The sequence below is a fragment of the Colobus angolensis genome, unplaced genomic scaffold, assembly GCF_000951035.1.
Source record: "Colobus angolensis palliatus isolate OR3802 unplaced genomic scaffold, Cang.pa_1.0 Scaffold142, whole genome shotgun sequence".
In the NCBI taxonomy this organism is placed as follows: domain Eukaryota; kingdom Metazoa; phylum Chordata; class Mammalia; order Primates; family Cercopithecidae; genus Colobus; species Colobus angolensis.
In genome coordinates, this window is record NW_012114511.1 from 1,046,443 (window position 1) to 1,067,862 (window position 21,420).

Sequence of the window (21,420 nt, forward strand, 5' to 3'; positions counted from 1 at the left end):
AGGTCAGTTTTATATTCAGTTGTGTTCATCTGTAAGATGGGGCCAGTATCAGTGCCTTAGAGCATCTGTGGGATTTCATGAGGTCAGTTTTATATGATGGTCAGTATGCAGTTGGTACAATTAAATGCCTTCTCCTGCTATCACTGGGGGCCTTAGAGACTTGGGCTTTGCTGCTGGCCTCAGTGCCAGCCTACCCAAGTGCTCAGCATGCCTGACAGACCTTTGTTCCATGGCTTTGAAATTATTCTGTGATCTAGGTTTGGCTCTCAGGTTGAGTTCCTTCATGTATTATTGGCTTGAGTGACTCAACCTCTCAATTTTCTTAGCAGGAACTTGATTACTTGTTGCAGCGGGTGGGTGGTAGTCAAACATTCTGTGGATTCACTTTCCAGGGACAGCCCTGGGAGAGGGTTGGACCTCATGACAGCCTTACATGGGGCACAGAGAGAGACCTGCACCCCTCCAACACCTCCTAAGTTACCCCCTGGCCCAAGTCATTGTCCTGGTTGTGGACATCCCACTCCGAGATAGGCCTCTGTGGTTCTGCTCAACAAGAAGACCTTGAAGGCCCAGTTCTCATCTTGCTGCATCTTCCAGGGGGTCTCCCCCACCCAATTTAAAATTACCTTTTCCTTCTTATCACCCAGCTCTTCTTATCCTTCGTTTATTTTCCTCTATAGTCCTTGTCTTCATCTAAAATATATATTTACTTGGGAATTACTTTTTATTGACCATCTTTTCTGACTCCACCAGATTGTAATTTCCATGAGGGCAGACTCTGGTTTCTTTACTGCTGAATTCCCTGAGATGGGAATAATGCCTCCAATAAAATAGGCCCCGAACAAATATTGGTTGAGTGAGTCAGTAAACACACTTCTCTGATTATGAAAGTAATACTTATGAACAGGGTGTGTACTATTTCCTATATTTTCCTATGGCTACATATGTTTATAAAACTATTTAAATGGGTGCTTCTCAAACTCTTGGCCATGTTATTAGCCATGGTCATAAACTCGGGAGGAGCAGGGGGAGAGCAAAGGTGGGTCCAATGAAGCTTTAGCCTTACATGTGACATTAATTTGTTGTTGTTGTTGTTTTTGAGAAAATTTATTTCCATATGATTTGTATACTTTACATTAGTTTTAAACTACCTAAACTAAAAATAATGAAAGTAACATCTGCTGATTGTAGGAAAGTTGGAAAATGCAGGCAAGTCCCATGCAGGAAAACATTGCCTGTGATCTTCAACTCTGAGATCACCGTTTTAACTACATGTACCCTTCCAGGGCCTCCTCCACTTGTCTGCAGAGCTGAGCTCAGGTGGTTTGTGTGAAGAGCTAGCCTGCTTTTCTGGGTCCCAGCCTCTCACTGCAAACTGGGCCGCATAGAATCTCCTCTCTGGTGGTCTCATGGCACCTTCATGCACAGGCATGACATGCTGTGCATGCTGACAGAGTGTTCTGATGGAGAATTATAGGCTGCACATCTTAAAATAAGTGGAGCCCTCTAAGGCTAGGGCAGGGGTACTCTTGAGTGGACTTACTCAGACCCTCTGGGCCTGTCAGCTGCTGCCCCTGGTCACCAAAGCCAGCCTCCATTAGAGGCCACCACACCTTAGCCATACAGTCCTTGTTCAGTCAGTGCAAAAGGACCGCTGTGCCAGCGCTATGCCCAGCTCTGGAGGTGAAAGGAAAGTAACACAGGTGGGCCTACCCTAGTTGGGTGACCCAACGTAAACCCTATGTAATCAAACACATAGGGCCACTCGACATTGCGACTCAGACCTAAAAGATGAGGAGGAGCTGGAGGAAGAGCCTTCCAGAAGTGGGGAACAGTAGGGGCAGCTGGATGGAGGCAGGAAAGAATTGCTGCTGCAGGGTCTGGGAACATGCAGCTCATGCAGGGCCCGGGGAGAGGAGATGGCACATGGGGTGAGAGACAGGTGCCTCCCAGTCTCAGGGAGAGTGCGGAATTTATCCTACATTTGATGGGAGGCCACTGGAGGCTTCATTGACCTTTGAAAATGATCAGTCTGCCTGTTATATAAAGAGAAATGGAGGAAGTGAGGGAGAAGCAGGAGACCAGAGAGGGCTTCAGGCCATGTTTCTGGTGAGGATGAGGGGTGAGGCCTAGGGTGGTGGTTCTAGGGACAAGAAGAGCAGGTCTCCCCCAAGGATATTTTGGAGGGGGCAGTGACAGACAGCAGATAGGGTAGAGTCCCAGTTTAGTTTTTATACTCAAGAGGCGGGGATCATACAATCATTCGGCACAACTAGCTGGCCTTTGCCATTCTTTCAGCAAAGCAGGCTGCTTTGCAATGAGTGAGTCTGAATGGGACATTGGAGGGAGGCAGTGCAAGCCAGAAACAGAGCAGCAGCCTGGCCTGGACTGAAACCCAGACCCTTTGCTGGTGGGGGTCACTATGAGCAGGGCCTTTCCCTCTGGGCATCTTTGGAGCAGTGGGCTATGAGTAATCTCAGAGCCAATCCATGCCCTTGCCTCTCTCCACAGACTCGCCTGCAGGCTGGCGTCGGCTACGGAAACACCCTCAGCTGCATTCGCATGGTGTACAGGAGGGAGAGCGTAAGTGCCCCTTGGGCAGGTGGAGTGGTGCCTGCCTGGGACCCCACGGGCTAGGGACCAGGGCCACAGCCCCACACCGGCTTGCAGGTGGGGACCTCTCATTCTGCTCTTCACACTCAGCTCGATTTTCCCTGCTTCATCTCACACCATACCTCAAATATTACGTGTTACCTAAACTCACCCCTGCCACCTACCACAGCATAAGTGAAGAAAAACTCCAGTTTTGTGTAACCACTATGGAGAAATCCTGAAGAATCTGGAGCCTCAGTGTGGAAAATTCCTGCAAAAACAAGGCGATCACTCAGTTTTCCACAAAGGAATGAGTGACTGGCAAACCGTGTGCTGATAGACCTCCCTTTCTCTGGCCTGGCGGCAGTCAGGCACGTCTGAGCCTAGACACCAGAGTTTACCTGCGCCCAGGTTGCTTGAGACCGTGTGACCTGAGGTGTTCCTTTTCCAAAGGGAAAACTGAACGATACTTTGTAGAAGGTGCATCAGACTCCCTTCTTGAGAATTGGCATGTGCTCCAGGAAGACTTTCTGAGGCCCCTCTTTCTGGAATTTAGAATCAACTTTAAAATTTTGAATGAAACGACCTGATTTAAAGAAACCATCAGGTGGAACCCTGTCGCAGCCCTCTGACTTTTCTCTGAGTCACTGGAAATGTGGCCCCATTGTAGCCACTGTCTCCCCCGGGCTCCATCCTAACAAGTGCCCTGGGGCTCGGAAGCCTCCTGCAAGCACCTAGAGTTTTCCCACGGATGAAGTGTGTCTTGCATCAGGGTGTTGTTGTAACTCCCTTGATCGGCTGCTTTACAACTGGGGCGAGCACTGCAAGCCTAGCACTTGGTGTTCCCGGGTGGTGTTGTGGGAGTCCATAGTCCCCTGAAAGTGGCTGTTGATTCTCCTTTTGGCACACATTCCTGACAGTGTCTGCCAGCCTGCGTCCCAGCACCGGGGTTTTGGTGAGGACTGTGGGCGGTTTCTCTGAGGCACAGCAGCTCATGGCTAAGCCACATCCAAGTTATCTGAATGGTCTTGTGATAGAAGAACAGTGTGAAGCAGGGTGTGTTCACGTGTGTGTGTGCATACATGTGTGTATATATGCACATGTGTGTGCATGTGCTGGTATGTGTGAGGCACCCTGCCTCTGGCAGCCAGGGTACAGTGTGTGCAGCAAGGACTAGTGGGTTTGTGCACAGCCTGGAGTCTGCACAATAGCTTCCCAGTACTTTCTCACATTTGATTTGGCGTGCATGTGCTGCCCTGACTCCTCCAAGGGCCTGTGGAATTTTCCGGTTTTCCTCAGCACATCTGTGGTGTTCATCCAGAATGCCGTGTGGAAGGGACCGAACCCCAGCCTGCAGCACCCCCTCCTCAGCCTCCTGCAGCCCGTGTGTGAGCATCCTGCATCCTTGTGTAACCCCTTCAGCCACTTCTGTCAGGAGACACCCATGCTCGTGGGCACTCATCTACAGGCTGGCCCAGGCACCCCTCGGGGATCTGGGGAACCCCTGTCTTACATCACAGGCTTAGCAGGCTGCCTATGTTGTAACTGCCTGTCAATTTGTTCTGCACCTTACTTTCCCCAGACTATGAGCTCAGTGAGGGCAGAAGCCGTTTCTTTCTTGTGGTTGCTCCCCAGGGCCTGGCCCCTGGCCAGTGCCTGGAGAATGTTTTTGTTGCGGTGTATGAGGTGGGGGCGTGTGGTGCTTGGCCAGCCCACTGCTCCTAAGGTCTCCTCAGGTTCCCCCGTGGCCACAGCCTGACTTTTTTCCAGCCCAAGATCACTGCCCCTCCCGGCACATGTGGGTTCCAGGCCAGGACACCACCCATAGGAAACAAAGCAGCTTGCAGAAGCTGGACTGTCCTCAGAGCAAGGATGCCTGCCCCTGAGCGGCCCCCGACCCTCTGCGTCCTGTCGCATCAGCACCCTCTTCCCCTCTTTTCATTGACACCTGGGCAGATGTGCCCGGTGGTGTTCCCTGCCATCCTGCAGGCCCTGCGACAGCAGCCCCGGGTCCTCACGCCTCTTCCTTCTGGGTTTCACTGCAGGTGTTTGGCTTCTTCAAGGGCATGTCCTTCCCCCTTGCCAGCATTGCCGTCTACAACTCCGTGGTGTTTGGGGTCTTCAGTAACACGCAGCGGTTCCTCAGCCAGCACCACTGCGGGGAGCCCGAGGCCACTGCTCCACGCATGCTCTCGGACCTGCTCCTGGCCAGCATGGTGGCTGGTGTGGTCTCTGTCGGGCTAGGAGGGCCCGTGGACCTCATCAAGATCCGTTTGCAGATGCAGACACAACCGTTTCGGGATGGTAAGAGGCCGGGGGAGCACAGGCTGGTGTCTGGGACCTGTGGCCCTTTCTTGGTTTGTGGGATTTGGGACGTGGTTGTTAAAATCCTTTTATTGAGCAAGGCATTTACCTTGTCACCTGGTCGTCCGTAATTACAGGCATACCTCAGAGACATGGGTTCGATTCCAGACCACTGCAGTAAAGCAAATATCACAGTAAAAGTCACATGAACTTTTTGATTTCCCAGTTCATTTAAAGTTATGTTTAGACTACAGTTTACGTGTTAGACTACATATTACGTGTTACAGTGTACTTCATGTAACATGTAATATCTGAGGTGTGGTGTGAGATGAAGTAGGGATGTACATAACTTTACTGTAGTCTAAGTGTGCAATGGCATTATGTTTTAAATATATATATATATATATACACACTTTAATTTAAAAATACTTTAGTACTAAAAATTATTGACAATTATCTGAGTCTTCAGTGAGTTGTAATCTTTCTGTTGGTGGAGGGTCTTGCCTCGAAGTTGATGGCTGCTGACTGATCAGGGTTGTTGTTGCTGAAGGTTGAGGTGGACTGTGGCAATTTCTTAAAATAAGACAACAATGAAATTTGCCACATCCATTGACTTCCTTTCACAAAAGTTTCATCTATAGCATGAGATGCTGTTTGATGACATTTTACCCACAGTAGAACTTCTTTCAAAATTGGAGTCAATCCTCTCAAACCCTGCCGCTGCTTTATCAGCCAAGTTTATGGAATATTCTAAATCCTTTGTTGTCATTTCAACAACATTCACATTCACAGGATCTTCACCATTAGTAGACTTCATCTCGAGAAAAACTTTCTTTCTCATCCATAAGAAGTAACTCTTCATCTGTTAAATACTATCATGAGATTGCACCATTCAGCCCCATCTTCAGCCTCTACTTCTCATTCTAGTTCTCTTGCTTTTTCCACCACATCTGCAGTTCCTTCCTCCACGGAAGCCTTGAAGCTCTCAAAATTATCTGTGAGGGTTAGGGTCAACTTCTTCCAAACTCCTGTTAACATTGCTATCTTGACCTCCTCCCATGAACCCCAAATGCTCTTAAGAGCATCTAGAATGGTGAATTTTTTCCAGAAGGTTTTTCAATTTACTTGGTTCAAATACATCAGAAAAATCACTATCTATGGCAACTATAGCCTTAAGAAATATATTTCTTAAGTAATAAGACTTGGAAGTCAAAATCACTCTTTGATTCACGGGCTGCAGAATGGATGCTGTGTTAGCAGGCCTGGAAACAACATTCATCTCCTTGTATATCTCCACCAGAACTCTTAGTTATCAGATGCATTGTCAATGAGCAGTAATATTTTGAAAGGAATATTCTTTTCTGAGCAGTAGGTCTCAACAGCAGGCCTAAAATATTCAGGAAACCATGCTGTAAACAGATGTGCTGTCATCCAGGCCTTGTTCCTTTTCTAGAACATGCAGAGCAGATTGATTATTATTCTTAAAGGCCCTAGGATTTTCAGAATGGTAAGTGAGCACTGGGTTCAACTTAAAGTCACTAGTTGCATTAGTTCCTAACAAGAGAGTCAGCCTGTCCTTTGAAACTTTGAGGCTAGGCATTGATGTCTCCTTTCTAGCTCTGAAAGTCCTGAAGTCATCTTTTTCCAATAGAAGGCTGTTTTGTCTACACTGAAAATGTGTTGCTGAGTATAGTCACGTTCATCAATTCTCTTAGCTAGATCTTCTGGATAACTTGCTGCAGCCTCTACATCAGCACTTGTTGCTTCACTTTGCACTTTTATGTTATGGAGATGGCTTCTCTCCTTAAACCTCATGAACCAACCACTGCCAGCTTCAAACTTTTCTTCTGCAGCTTCCTCACCTCTCTCCACCTTCAGAGAATTGAGGAGAGTTAGGCCCTTGCTCTGGATTAGGCTTTGGCTTAAGGGAAAGTTGTGACTGATTTGATGTTCTATCCAGACTACTCAAACTTTCCTCATACCAGCAATAAGGAGATTTTACTGTCTTATTATTTGTGTATTCACTGGAGTAGTGCTTTTAATTTTCTTCCAGCATTTTTCCTTTGCATTCACAACCTGGTTAACTCTTGGGCAAAAGAGGCTTAGCTCTTTTGACCTGTCTCAGCTTTCAACATGCCTTCCTCACTAAGTTTAATCATCTCTAGCTTTTGATTTAAGTGAGACACTGTAAGTCTTCCTCTCACTTGAACACTTAGAGGCCATTGTAGGATTACAAATTGGCCTAATTTCAATATTGTTGTGTCTCAGGGAACAGGGCAGCCTGAGGAGAGGGAGAGAGACAGGGAATGGCTGGCTTGTCAGTGGAGCAGTCAGAATAGCCATGATCGAGCTGACTCTCTTATATGAACGCAGCTTGTTGTGCCCCAAAACAAGGACGTTAGTGACATCAAAGATCACAGATCATCATAACAGATATAACGATTACAACAAGGTTGAAAATATTGTGAGAATTATGAAAATGTGCCACGGAGATATCAAGTGAGTACATGCTGTTAGAGAAATGGTGCCGATAGCCTTGCTGGACTCAAGCTGGCCACAAACCTTCAATTTGTAAAACATGAAATATCTGTGAAGTGAAATGAAGTGAAGTACAATAAAACAAGGTGTGGTTTTAATACTATTTAATCTGAAGCAGTAACTGTCATTAAGTATTTGGTATGTGCCAGGTACTCGCTAGGAACTTTACATACGTTCTCCTAATTCATCTTGTAACAATTCTGTGAGGCAGGTGCTGCTATCTCCATTTTACGGATGAGAAAAGAGGCTCCCAGAGGTTAAAACAGTTACTCAAGAACACACGATTAGCCACTGGTGAGTGAGAGCCACCAGTGAGAGTGAGGCATGGGAGGTCTCTGCAGGCAAATATTGCAGTACCCAGTGCAAAATGCTAAGGCCCCTTGTTCAAAAATTATGCCATATTTTACAATGGCAACAGCAAAGCATTAAGCCAAGCATGGTGCTTGGATGAACACACTGGTCTCATCCCCACGAAGCTAGTCCCAGCTGAGTTGGGACTCCTACGCATGTATGTCTCATCCAAAAGCCCAGAGTCCTGACCTCACCTGGCCCACATGCCAGGAAGTGCAGCAGGCAAGGCCTTGCTCCTGACCACCTGCCTCCTGCCCTTACCTGCCCTTGCCTGTCCTTCAGCCCTTGCCTTTCCTCTTAGAGTTTCACTTCTTGTTGTGCGATGTAGCCATTTCTGAACCACAAACCTTATCTCTCGTTCCTCCTCACTGGGAAAGAGTTTTCTGCATCTTTGCTGGCAGTGGCTTTCCCGAAGGAGGGTAGAAAGAACAGGAAGGCACTTGCTGTGCAGAGCAGAGAGAGTGCCGGCTCTGGAGGAAGGATAGGCTTGCAGTGGTAGGAGACGTATTTCAGTACCTTGAGGTACTTTGATTCTCAGCTCTACCACTCAGTTCCCTGTCTCCTCAGGTTAGATACTGCCCTTCCTGAGCCTCATGCTCCTTTTCTGTGTAATGGAAAGGTTGGGCCCGTAGTACTTTCCTGTGTAATGGAAGAACTGGACCCAGAGTCCTTTCCTGTCACCTCAGACATCTGATGGGGCTGACAGTCTCCAGCTTGATCTTGGCCCTTGTGGAGAAGACTCCTTTCCCTGGCAACCTTCTAAGTAGTCCCTGTGTGACCTCTCTGCCCAGGGAGGCTGGGTTTCAGCATGTGTCACAGCCAGAGCCCCAGCAGCTTGCTCAGGAGCATCCCTGCCTAGCATCCCCAGCCCCAGCCCCAGAGCTGCCCAGGACAGGGTCTGCACATTCTCTAAGCATGGTGCTGCTGCTCCTTGCTAGGGCGCATGGAGGGCCTGAGGCCTGGCTGCCCCAATGCTGTGTGTCACATGCCCCAAGGCCAGTGGCCACTGCAGCACATGGGGAGATGCAGGAAAACAAATGGGGCCATCAGGGAGACACAGGACCGGCAGATCTTCACCTTCATCTTCAGCATATTGAGTCATGTCTTGGTACAATTTAATTTGACCCAAGGGTAGCACCTCTGAGGAATGTTTGACCTTTGCTGATCTGTCCCATCCCAGAGGCATAAGCAAAGATGTAAAGGAATGAAGGCTGTCATGAGCAGGCTGAGAACCCAGGCATCCAGGCCCCATGCTGGCTGTTTGCTCTATCCTTACTACCTCAGAAAAGCTTACCTTAGGGGAAAGGAAATCTCCATATGTCTTAAAACTGTTTGGGGTTCAGGTGTTGGAAAATGCTCAGCAATGAGGCTCTTTGACTGCTGGGAGCAGCCCTGCCTCCTTTACCACCTGGCACCTTGTCCCTGGGAGGGGAGGAAATGGGGGTAGGTTTGTGAGTGTCTGTTTGCAAGTATCTGTTACGGGCCCTCAGCTAGCTTAGACACCAAGAGAGGTGTTTCCCAAGAAATACTTTCCTTAAGAAAGTCTGGGACATTTGAAGGTTTCTTGACAACATCTTGTTCTATCCTCTGTCCTGCCCACCTCCACCCCAGCTTTCCCTGTACAGTGTGCTAGAATGGTGTCATACCAGGCCCTGAGTGATAGGGGAGCCTGAGGCCAGGCTAGAAGCATTGGGAGACTAGAGGAAGAATGGGAGGCAGTCAAGGGAGTGGCTGAACCCAAGCATGGCCTCCAAACAGGGTGCACAGCTCCTGGCCAGTGTTCGGGAGCTGAGCAGCCACCATTAGCAGCTGCCAATGTGACATGCTCACTGTGTGCCAGACACCACGTAAGGTACTGTCCACCCATCACCTTCTTTAATACCCACCATGACAGCATGAGGCAGATATGATTGCCATCTCTGTTCACTTATCTGCAAGACAATAGTTATACACCTACTGGGTGCCAGGTGCAGGGCTATGTGCTGAGAATGCAGTGGTAAACAAAAGACTGCATCCTGTCTCTGTTACAGTGCCGTATCCAGCTGAGAACCAGAGAGGAACTGGGTCCCTACAAACCATGATGGTAGGGAAATAGAATGGGCTCTCAGGCTGGGGTCAAGGAGGGCTTGGGAGCAGGGTGGGAGAAAGGCTGGGAGGAGAGCCTGGAAGTACGGCTGTGTACCTGCCCAGGTAGTGCTAAGGGCCACTCGGGCCTGCCTTGTCTATGTGTGGAAGCCTGGGACATGGCCTCCCTGGGGCCCTCCAGATCTCCCATCTGGGAAGTCGAGATCCTTAAAGGGCCCTGTCTTTTGGGTAAGACTCTGAGTAGTGAGAACACAGGGACCCTGTGGAGCCATGGGAGGTGCTGACATGTCTCAGGATAGGTAAGATTCCCTGAGCCTCCTGTATGGCAATCTGCCCATGGCCTGTGGCCTCAGGTTGTTTATTTGTCTGTGGTACCAGAAGGAAACTGGTTCTCTTAAATAAACCCCCGAGGCAGCAACAGAAAATGAACATGGGTTTGTTGTGTTCTTCCCTGTGTGCCAGGAGACCTGCCTTTTGGGAGCATGGAGAAGGCTCTTAGTAAGAGGCATGGGAGGTTTCTGTGGGCAAATATTTCTCAACCCTGCAAAGCTTTGAGTCCTTAGAGCCAGGGCTTATGGGCTTAGCACAAAGAGCAAAGCCAAAGACAAAGATGGTTCACTGAGTGAGTGGAGGGAGAGTAAAAGCCGAGATTGGAGGACCCACCTCTGCCGTATCCCTACAAGTTTCTGTGATCTGGGCTGAATAAAAATGGTCTTGGCAGTAGTAGCTAAGTAGCCCATGTTTACTGAACCCTAATTGTGTGCCAAGCACTATGCTAGGAGCTTGGCATGTGTTTAATATTTACAACAACCTAATTCCTGAAGATTTACTATGGGGAGACTGAGGCACAGAGAGGTTTCATACCCTGAGGTCCCTCCCTTAGTGGGAGGTGGAGGAGGTCTGATTCAGAGCCACTGTTGCCATCTCTGCTTTTGCCCCAGAATTTGTAGACGCTGAGGTTATGACAATGTTGATAACATTGGGCCACCTGGGTCTTTGCAAAAAATTGTCATGCACACAAATAGCTTCAAACTTTAGGGAGAAGTAGGCTGGGATCATGTCTCCAAAATGACATTGTCCAAGTAATGGGCACAGCTTGTGGGTTCCAAGGGATGGGTGTGAATTCTGTGGCATTGGGCTGCCCCCTCTGATCTCACTTGCCCTCAGTTGCTTGGGGGAAGAACTTTGGTGACAGCAGGTGTTGGACAGGATTAACTACTGGGAAAGGGAGGGGAGGCTGACAAAGAGTCGCCAGGCAGTGTTTTCTGCCAGGAATCCCTCCAGAAAATGAGAAGAAATGTAGTTTTCTTTCAGTTGCTCCTCAGGAACCCTCTAGGCTAGAGATAGAAAACTCAGAGACTCATCAGGACAGGGAGCTGACATACATATAACCTCCTATATTCTCTTGCTGCTAATAAAGACATGCCTGAGACTGGGCAATTCATAAATAAAAGAGGTTTAATTGACTCACAGTTCCACATGGCTGGGGAGGCCTCACAAACATGGCGGAAGGTGAAGGGGGAGCAAAGTCACGTCTTACGTGGCAGCACACAAGAGAACGTGCGCCAGGGAACTCCTCTTTATAAAACCATCAGATCTCTTGAGACTTATTCACTGTCATGAGAACAGCATGGGAAAGACCCCACCACCATGATTCAATTATTTCCTACCAGGTCCCTCCCATGACACATGGGAATTATGGGAACTACAATTCAAGGTGAGATTTGGGTAGAGACACAACCAAATCATATCACCTCCCTCGGCTTTGCAGTAAATACAGAGTTTGTTTGACACAAGGCCAGCCACACCACGTGGGAGACAGAGTTATTCCTCAAATCAATCTCATAGGAGGCTTATAGGTTAGGGCTTTTTTCAAAGGCAGTTTTGTGGGAAGGGATGGAGATGGCTAGGCAATGGGTGCTTGCTGCTGATTGATTGGCATGCAATCATAGAGGTGTGGGAAATGGTCTTCCTATGCATGTTGTTGCTTCTGGGTGGGGCCATGGGAGCAGGGTTGGTGGGTCCAGGAGCAGGGCTGGTGAGTTGGTACCACTGGTGTCAGACATGCAAAAAGCCTCAAAAGATATCTCAAAGGGCTAATCTTGGGCTTCACAATGCTGATTGTTCCTGCAGTGATGTTATTGGCAGGAGTAATTGGGAAAGTTGCATATCTGTGACCTCCAAAGTGATGACTGGCAATCCTTTATGTCTATACCTTAGCAGAATTCAGGCTCCTCTCCTCCCTCTAGCCTGTTGACTTTTCATTACTTTTAGGGAAGGGCGATTATCATTTAAAGTATAAACTGAATGTCTGGCAAAGTTAGCTCAGCCTAAGCCAAGAAATAATCAAGGCAGCTTAAAGGATAAAGTCAAAAGGGGAGTTAGCTAGATTAGGTTGCCCCAACTGCCATAATTTTCTCACTGATCTAATTTTTGCAGAAGTAGTTTCATAAGTGAGAAGAGGTATCTGGGAAGTGAATCCTCTCCCATTTTTCTTGAGAACACAGCTCTCCTAACCTATGTTTCATTTTTCCTCTTTTGATTGAAACCTGGACACAGAACATATTTTATCTTCTGCCTCAGTCTGCTATTAGAAAAGCATAGTTCAAGCCTAATGTGACAGCTTCAGTGTCTGAGAGATAGCTGGGAGTAGTGGGGACTGTGGCAAGCTGGTCCCACATCCTGTCCAAGGGAGTGGCCACAACCCCACTTTAATTGAATGTTGCCCTGTGGCCTGATGTGCTTGGATCCTCCGATTTTTAAGAGAAGGCAAATAGGTAGATTTTTATGTGAGATATTTTGGTTGGAATGATCATGTAATTCAATGAAAAACAAACAGCTATATAACCCAAGGTTCTGTGAATTGCATAGAATAAGGCTGGGGATGGCTGCAGTCCTGTGGTCTGTGCCCTGGGTCAGGCCCAATCCATGTGTTGACTCTGCTCATGTGGGCATTGCTAGGCAGCCTTGGGCAGGGCTTGTGAGACTGATCAGGTTTTGTGGTTCTGCCTCAGGATTGCCAGTCCACTTCCAGGGTGATCCTATGTGATATGAGAGACAGCACACACATATGGAAGCCAGGTGCCAAGAAGTCTCTGGCTTCTTCACTTTGGGACATGTGACAGGTGGACTGGAAGCCACATTGAGGTGAGAGCCCAGCTCAGGTGGTTGGGGGACTGGCAAATATACAGCCAGTGTATATTCAGCCAGCCCCTCCTGATTGTCTGTTAGTGGTGATCCATGGTTGAAAATCTACAAGCTACAGAACATTGAAAGTAGAGGTAGAAAGTACCCATTCATGCAATTACAACCACTGGTAACACATTAATGTGTTTATTTTTCCATTCTGTATACATAGATTAAAGATTTTAAGAAGCTGTGATCATGCTATATGGAAAATTTCATGTCCTGTTTTAAACTCAGCATTATAACAGAAACATTAACTATGTTATTAAAATAGCATATAAAATTTTTTGAGTAGATGGGCAATATTTAAAATGGATGTGCACTAGTCCGTCAAATACACATGCATGCACACACACACAGACACACACACACTGAAAGGGTCTATGTAGTATGGTAAGAATTAAGCTTCCAGAATTAGACTACCTGCTTCTAATTCTACTTCCACTGAACCCAAAAAAGGTTGGACAACTCACCTAATGTCACCGAGCCTCAGTTAACTCATCTGCAAAGCAGGCACGACAATAATAGCTACTTTATAGCTGGGATGCAATGAAATGTATTATACATGAAGACCTTAGCACAATGTCTGGCACATAGAAAATGTGAAATAAATGTTAGCTATTAGTAAATGTATTATTTAACAATCTTCCTACTGGTGAATATTTAGGTTGTTTGCAGTTTTTCCTCTTTTAAAAATAGTGATGTGATCAGCGAATATATTCATAAAGAGTTCTCTTTATTTAGGGTTATTTCCCTAAATGTGTAGGCTCTTTGATTCATGAGTGGGTTAAGGGGTGTGGCCATTTTTAACATTCTTGGTACTTATTATGAAATTGTTATCCAGAAGAGCTTTACCAAATCATATAAGTGGCTGCTTACATTTAAAGGGAATTTCTGTTTGACGCTGACTGCCATTGCACAATAACCAGTAATTCTGCCCTGTGTAAATGCTTCCAAATTAACAGAGGTATTCTCCTGGGGCCTCTGCCACTTGGCAAGCAGAGAGACACTGGCCTGTGTTCAGTTGGATGTGCCTGTGACAGTAAGGCACCTGTGAAAAAACCCTTCCTTTTAAAATCACTGCCCTTTGCATGGGCATGAGCCTAACTAGGTGGCCTGTTGAGCCAGAGCTAGAAGTCAGGGCTGTGGCCCTGCAGACCAGTAGTCCCTCTGCTGCCTGAGCTATGTCCTTCCTAGAAGTTCATGGTTAATGACACTCACTCCTCCCCCATCTGGGAGTGTTTAGATCTGTGTTTCCATTAAAAGCCTAATTAATGTGTAGATCACAAAGCCCCTCTACATAACAGGAGGTTGGAGTTGGGAGGATCAGGGAAGGACCGAACATTAACTCTGTGCTGACTATCCTAGTCATTGCACCAGGCACAACTGGAGGCAAGGGGCTGAGTTTTACACCTGTTTGAATTCACTGTGAATTGTTCATTCACAAGCATTTCCTGAGCCCCTGTTCTGAGGCAGGCACAGTGGATAAAGAAGCGTTGGAAGCCCCAGCCTTCAGGGTGCCCGCAGTCTGGTGGGGAGCCAGATGTGTGCTTCAATGAGAAAGGCCTCATGAAAGGCTTTGGAACCCCTGACTCTGGCTTGGTGTATCAGGAAGCCTGCAGAAAGGAAGTGGCCATTCATCAGGTCTTTTAGTTCTACGTAGCATTTAGAGATGGGGACATGGGATGGAGAAGTGTTTTAACACTGTGGGAACAACATAGGGGAAGATTCTGTGGCAGGAAAATGTAGGCACATGGTGGGACAAGGGAGCCTTTGGTTAGCACAGACAAGCAATGCACAGACAGTGGGGGTTTTGGAAGATGCCGAGTGAGTTGGGAAGAACTTGGATTTCTTCACCGAGGGTAGGCTTAGATTATATTCAGCAGGCAGTAAAGCACTTTGGACACCAGAATGATGCAATCAGAGTTGTGCTGGAGAAGAGGAAACTGGCCTCTGGAAGGGGTGGAAGAGTAGTGGGAATTGTAGAAGTGGGTAGATTGATTTGAAGGCTGCAGCCACAGACCTGGGGCCCTGGGCTTGGAAACAGAGATGGGTGGCAGATCCAGAGGCCCTGATGATATAGAAGCAGCAGGCCGAGCTTTAGGCATAAGCAGGAGAGAGGTAAGTGTCAACAGTGACTGAAGATCCCAAAGTTGGATGACAATGAGACAAGTGGAACCCCCCCACACAGGGAATTAAGTAGCAAATGAAACATGTAAGATGGTTCTTGGCATGGAGCAGGTAATCAATCAATGCTTACTGTGGCTGCTGCTGGAGGGGCAGGCTTGAGTGAGACCAGGATGAGTTTGGCCTGGTCTGTGTAGTGTGAGGTGCCTGTGAGACTACACCTGGAAGCATCAGGGCTGCAGGTAGAGGCACAAATGCAATAGGCATAGAAGTGACCATTGAGGTTGTGACATTAGATGCAAACACCAAGTAAGCTGCAAATAAGGCAGAAGATGGCAGCAAAAAGAAGATTTACTGAAGGAATTTGAGAAGGAGCAGAGAGTTACAGTAACACTAATAACTGTAGTTAAAATTATCAAGCTCATACCATGTATTGAGCTATACCATGTTAAGGCCCATTCCATTATCATCACAGCAACCCTATGAAATAGGCCCACTTATCATCTTTATTTTACAGATGAGAAAACCGAGGCTGAATTACATAATTTGTCCATGCTCACATAGCTGTCCCTTGGGGAGGTGGGGAATTACCGCAGGCCATGTAACTCTATGACCCCTAGAAACTGAGTCCTGAGAAATTGGTGTTACTGAAGTAGGAGGAAGGAGCATATGGAGGGGAAAAGTGCTAAAGTTGGGGTGATGATGGGGACAAAGACAGAAGGCAATGGAGAAGGAAAAGGCATTCATTTCCAAGTTGAGAGGGAAGAAAGAAAGAAAGTAAAAATGCAGAGAGATTCTTGAGGGCAAGTGGGAGGAAGTTGAGGGAATTGATGTCAGAAGACCTGGCTCCATCATACTGAAGACAATCTGGGTAGAAAGGAATCAGAGCGTGGCCAGGATTTGAGGTGAAGAAGGTCCTAATTTCTGGACATGCTAAGAGCAGACAAGCTGGGCTGGATGGGAACAGCAGAGAGGGCCAGCTGAGAGGTGGGTCTCAGCAGGTGAGACCAAAAAGCCATCTGAGCACAAGAATCTGCATGGTGACAAAATAAGGCAAAAACATTTCTGCAGTTTCCCTGAATCCTCAGAGATGCCTGCCTAGGAGGTCATCAGCTGTGCCTCTGAGGCCCTGAGTGCATCCATTTGTCTCTTTAGCAACATGGTTTTATTGCTCCTTTGAAGATGTGTGGCAACCAAGGAAATTATTCTTCTCCAGGCAGGTTGACCTTGGGAAGGAACAGCAGATTTTCCAAGACTTTCCCAGTACAGGGTAGGGGTTGTTGATGTTAAAATCCCTGAAGGGACACACAACCCTTGAAGATGAAAGCTTATGCAGAAAGAAAGTTAAAATCCCTGAAGGGACACACAACCCTTGAAGATGAAAGCTTATGCAGAAAGGCAGGAACCCTTGGAGCATGAAAAGGAACCCAAAAACCTGAAGACAACCCAGGCCTGTATAGCCTGGGCCTTCTTAAGTAGGCTGTGGGTTGCCAACAGCAAGTGAGAGCTGGAGCAATGGCAGCCCAGGAGTGAAGGGAGGAGGTCTGTAGAGAGGCCAAGCATATAGCCATGCAGTTCCAAAGAAGTCCTTGTTCTGAACGGTTTGACTAGTTAGAACCCTTTGAACAGTTTGTCCTTTTCAAACAGTTGTCCCACATGGTTACCAGACATTAATGGTAGTGCATAGTACACCATTGTACAAATTACGTACATTGGTGACACATGTTTATTTAAAGCAATTGACAACAGCAAGTATTGTCCTGATTTCTGGACTTAACACCAGTATTCGTCATTCTTGGCCCCATGTGGGCAACAGTGATCTCCCTCAGTAGACTTGGCTGCAGGCCACAGCTGCCTGAAGTTGGCAGGTCCAGCACTTCCAGAATCCAGAGTCATATAAGGACAGGGTGATAAAAATAGGAATAAGAACTATTTGCCTTGAGTAAGAGACATTTGCATGGCATGCATTTCAGTAAAGTACATTTGTCAACATTCCCTTTTCACGTTCATAAAAGCCAAATGAGTTGGACAGGCCACTTCTTCTCCCCCTTTCACAGATGATGAGGAAACTGAGACCCAGTGAGATTGAATCTCCTGCATGGGGTTGTACATTAAATAGCAACTGAATAGGAATGCAAATCCAGGGCTCTTTCTGTGAAAGCATCTGCCTATCTTGGGCCTCTCAGGTCATGAGGAAACTGCTGGACTCTTAGCAAGAGGAACTTAGCAACAGCTGGTAATACCCTAGGAAGTGATCTGAGGGGTCCACCAGCCTGCTCAAGCTCAAACCCAAACTGAGGATGTTAGAGCCAGCCTGTCTGCTGGAGGATGTACAGCCACGTTACTGGATGCTTCCATCACATCTAAGCAGTGCTGTAGGTGAGACCCTGATTTTGGAATTTCCTTTAATATCTAAAGCCTCTGACCCAAGAATCAGTCAGGGCCAGCCTTTTGACAAATGCCAAGGGTGTGAGTCTTGGGAGTACTGAGACCTGCCTAAGTCAGGTGCTCCATTGTCCGTGGAGTGGATGCTGAGATATTTATGGGACTCGGGCCACAGTGTATGATTCCTGTCAACAGGAAACTCACCGCCACACTAAGTGCAAAACAACATGCTCAGAAAACAGTAGCAACAGAGGCAAGCCATACTAGGGGGCACAGCCTCTGGCATGGGCTGCAGGCCCCTTTTTCTAAGAGCGCCTTGTTAATATGGAAAGTATGGTCCAACCCATCAAACAGCAGCTGTACTTTTAAGTATTAGTGGACTAAGAAAACAAATATGTCAAGAAGCTGCTATGGATTACTAGTATGTTTAAGTAAAATGTTATTGTGTTACCTGTGATAGCACCTACACATATGAGAAAAATGGGCACATATGTATGTGTGAGACATTGTAGGAATTCTGTCAATGCATAATGCTCATGGATTCTGGGGTGCCTTGAAATGACTCCCACTGGCTGAGCCTTACTGGACATAGAACCCTTGTGAAAACCCGCACATCCCTGACTAGTGACCCACAGATCCTTATTTGTGGATGGCTGATTTGTCAAGGATTTTCTGTAGAAAGTGGCCTCTTGAGAAATTACATTGTGTTCCTGTTCCACCACCCACATACCCACACAGCAGAGGAGGCTGGGAGCACTTTCTCTTCCAGAGAGTGGCCAGGCCTTTGTGCTCCTGAGGGCCAGCCCTGCTCCCCTCAGTGGCCAGCCATTGTGTTTCTGCTGGCCTTACTGTTTCCAAAGTCATGGCCCATTGAAGACATTGAATAGCATTGACTGAGAAAGGAAAATAAATGGAACATCTTTGTGTTTGTGTCTAAGGAAGGCACAGTGACTTTCTGTGGCTGGGTCCCTGGGTTCTGGAATAGGGGCAATAGTGGTAGATCCGGCGTCCCCAGTCTGTGTCCAGCCCAGCTCAGCCCTTCTGAAGTTGGATGTGCCCTAAGAGATGGCTGCGTTGGTACCTGTTAGGATTGGTGAAACCTGGACCTACAACCCCCACCCCCCAAAATAAAACTCCCTGCAGAAGCATCTACTTTCTAAGCATCTACCATCTACCTTCCAGGCTAAACAGGAGGCCAGCAGTGAGGCACTAGCACTTCACAGAGAGCTGCAGAGCCAGATAGCCATGGCCTGTGGGTTTAGGTGTGCTGGCCAGGTCTGAGCTGGATAAGGCAGGAGGCCTGGGCCCTCCTCCATGTCCTAGGGCAGCGGGTTGCTATTTTCATTGACTTTGGACATCTTGCTAGTCTTGGTTACGTAGGTGCAGGGGGCCTGAGATGGCCCTAATTGAAGCTGGGAAAACAAAGGAAATCACAGGCATCCTGAGTTTTTGAGGTACATAATCCATATCTATCCTAATAAAAGGTAGTATGCCCTTGATCTAGAGAGGCAGCAGTTTTTGAGGTACATAATCCATATCTATCCTAATAAAACATAGTATGCCCTTGATCTAGAGAGGCAGCAAAGGTTGGTCTCAAATGCAAAGCACTCATGATTTACAAAAGATCAAAATTTGATTAATGTTTTTATCCTCATTACAGAATAAAAAATTCTAATTAGAGAAATTAGGTACACTTCACTTGAGAAGGAAATATACCTAATGCCAATCCTTTCACATATACATGTATGCCCTGAAGGTTCAGGAACAACAGACTGGGAGTTGGCAGTTCCCTGTAAGCTGTGTCCTGATCCGGCACCTCGTAGTCTTCCTCAGGTTCCTTGGACAAAGGACATGCAAGTTCACAGATCTCAGTTGTGCATATTTCCAAGACTGACTTTCCAGTAACTTTCCAAATCAGCTTTTAAGAGTCATCAAAATTGGGTTTTCACAAACTAAAATTGGTCCCATGGTATCAGAGTACCAAGAACTCTGATTCAGTGTTTTCCTGAGGCTATCTGCCGAGTCTCCTGGCATCCCCCCGACTCTGCCACCCCCACAAGCCAGAGAGCACTTAGCATCACATGGGCCACTGGTGGAGATTTCTGCTGTTTTCCAGAAGAAAGCTTTTCTGTTTATTCCCGTTTATCAGCAGGGCTGTCTTACACTGGTCATAGTTTTCTATGGCTCCTACTCTTGCTGTTGAATTGAAAATCAGTATAAGTGATAAGTGCATCATCATGTTAGGTTTGTCTGACTTTGGGCCTCACAAATAGTGGTGGTGTGATGCATTTTTATCTCAGGTATATTTATGCGTAGAATTGTAATAGCTATCTTTGATGACATTCTGCTCTGTGGACCCAATATGAATCATCCATACCACTATTGCTAGTGCCAGTGCTGATGGACTTGTAAGTTATAACCAGTGCCCCAGAGAAAGGTTGCTCCTCAATGAATGACACCTCATGATACCACAGAGTTCTTTTACCTTGAAAATCAGGGAAGGATAGGTAGCCTGTGGAATCACTGCTCTTCCTAACTGGACTGTAAACAAAATAGTTTATTTCAAATATAAGAAGTCACTTCCACTGTAGAGTGTGATGACATAGGTGAATGCAATTGTAAAAACTTATCAATCGTGCACTTGAGAGCTTTACCTTTTATTGAATAAAAAGTATACCTCAATTAAAAAACAAACTGATAAAAACAAGAATAAGAGGCCAGAGGAGGAGAACAGGGGCTTTTGAGAATGAGACTTAAGAATGGGGAGGAGGTTCAGCCAAGAATGCATGGCCACAATGTAGTAAGGAAATGTCAGACAAACCCCAAATCAGGAAAGCTCTATTAACAAGCAGAGGAGTCATATACTCTTAAAAAATGTCAGTGTCACAAGAAACAAAGAAAGGCTATGGAAATGTTCCAGATTGAAGCACTGCATCCTGTCCTGGAGGGGAAAATGCTATAAAGAGCACCATGAAGATCAAATGACAATTTGATTATAGATGGTAGATTAAGTACTGTCAATGTAGCTATATGAAACTGATAATTGTACTATACTTATGTAAGACAATATCTCCATTCTTAGGAAATATGTTTCAACATATTTAGGGGTAAAGACCCATCAAGTATGTAACTCACCCAGAAATAGTTTAGAAAATAGTTATGTATGAATGTGTAAAAATACGTCTATATGTTCACACACACACACACACACTCCCTATTTGCTTACCTTGGGAAGAAAAGAAGAAAAAGGATAGGTTTGGGTCTTGTTGCCAAAGTCAGTTCAAGGTTTGATAGGTGTTTTTCCAACATCTGCACCTCCAAGCAAACACGTTGTCATCAGAATCCCCTCTTTCAATCAATGACTCCTGAAAGCCACATCATACCCATAGCTGATTCATGAAAACCTTGACTCCTAGTTAAGTCGCTGTTACCTGGAAATGAATGGGGCTTAGGCAAAGTTTAGACACTGGGACAATTACATTGATTCAGTTGAATTGAACGCACACGAGTGAGAAGGGAGGGAAGTGAAGAGAGTGGGAGACAGAACCCACAAAAAATAAGCAAATGAGCAAAAAGGTTAGCAATGGATAAATCTGGGTAAGTGGTATGTATGGGCATTCTTTATACTGTTTTACTTTTTATGCTTCTTTTGAAAATTTGGAATTATTTCCAAATAAAAAGTTTTTTCAAAAAAAATTGGGAATGAAGGTGTTAGAAAGAATTCCAAGAGCTTCACAGTATAAACTTGGGTCAGTTTGGAGTTGTGTCAGTATCCTGGTGATGGGAGTCACCGTGATAATTATACTGCACTAACAGCCATAAATGGGTAATTCCAAAGCAATAAAAGCTAGA

At 46.4% G+C, this 21,420-nt stretch overlaps 1 protein-coding gene across 1 annotated transcript in view; it reads left to right on the top strand.

Annotated features, from left to right (window-relative positions):
- The window catches only part of SLC25A48 (solute carrier family 25, member 48), a 48,664-nt gene that overhangs the window by 12,121 nt on the left and 15,123 nt on the right, over positions 1-21,420 (top strand). Inside the window, exons 3-4 of the mRNA XM_011935253.1 lie at positions 2,512-2,583; positions 4,638-4,896. Of these exons, the coding sequence (XP_011790643.1) occupies positions 2,512-2,583; positions 4,638-4,896 (331 nt within the window). The remainder of the gene's footprint in view (positions 1-2,511; positions 2,584-4,637; positions 4,897-21,420) is intronic.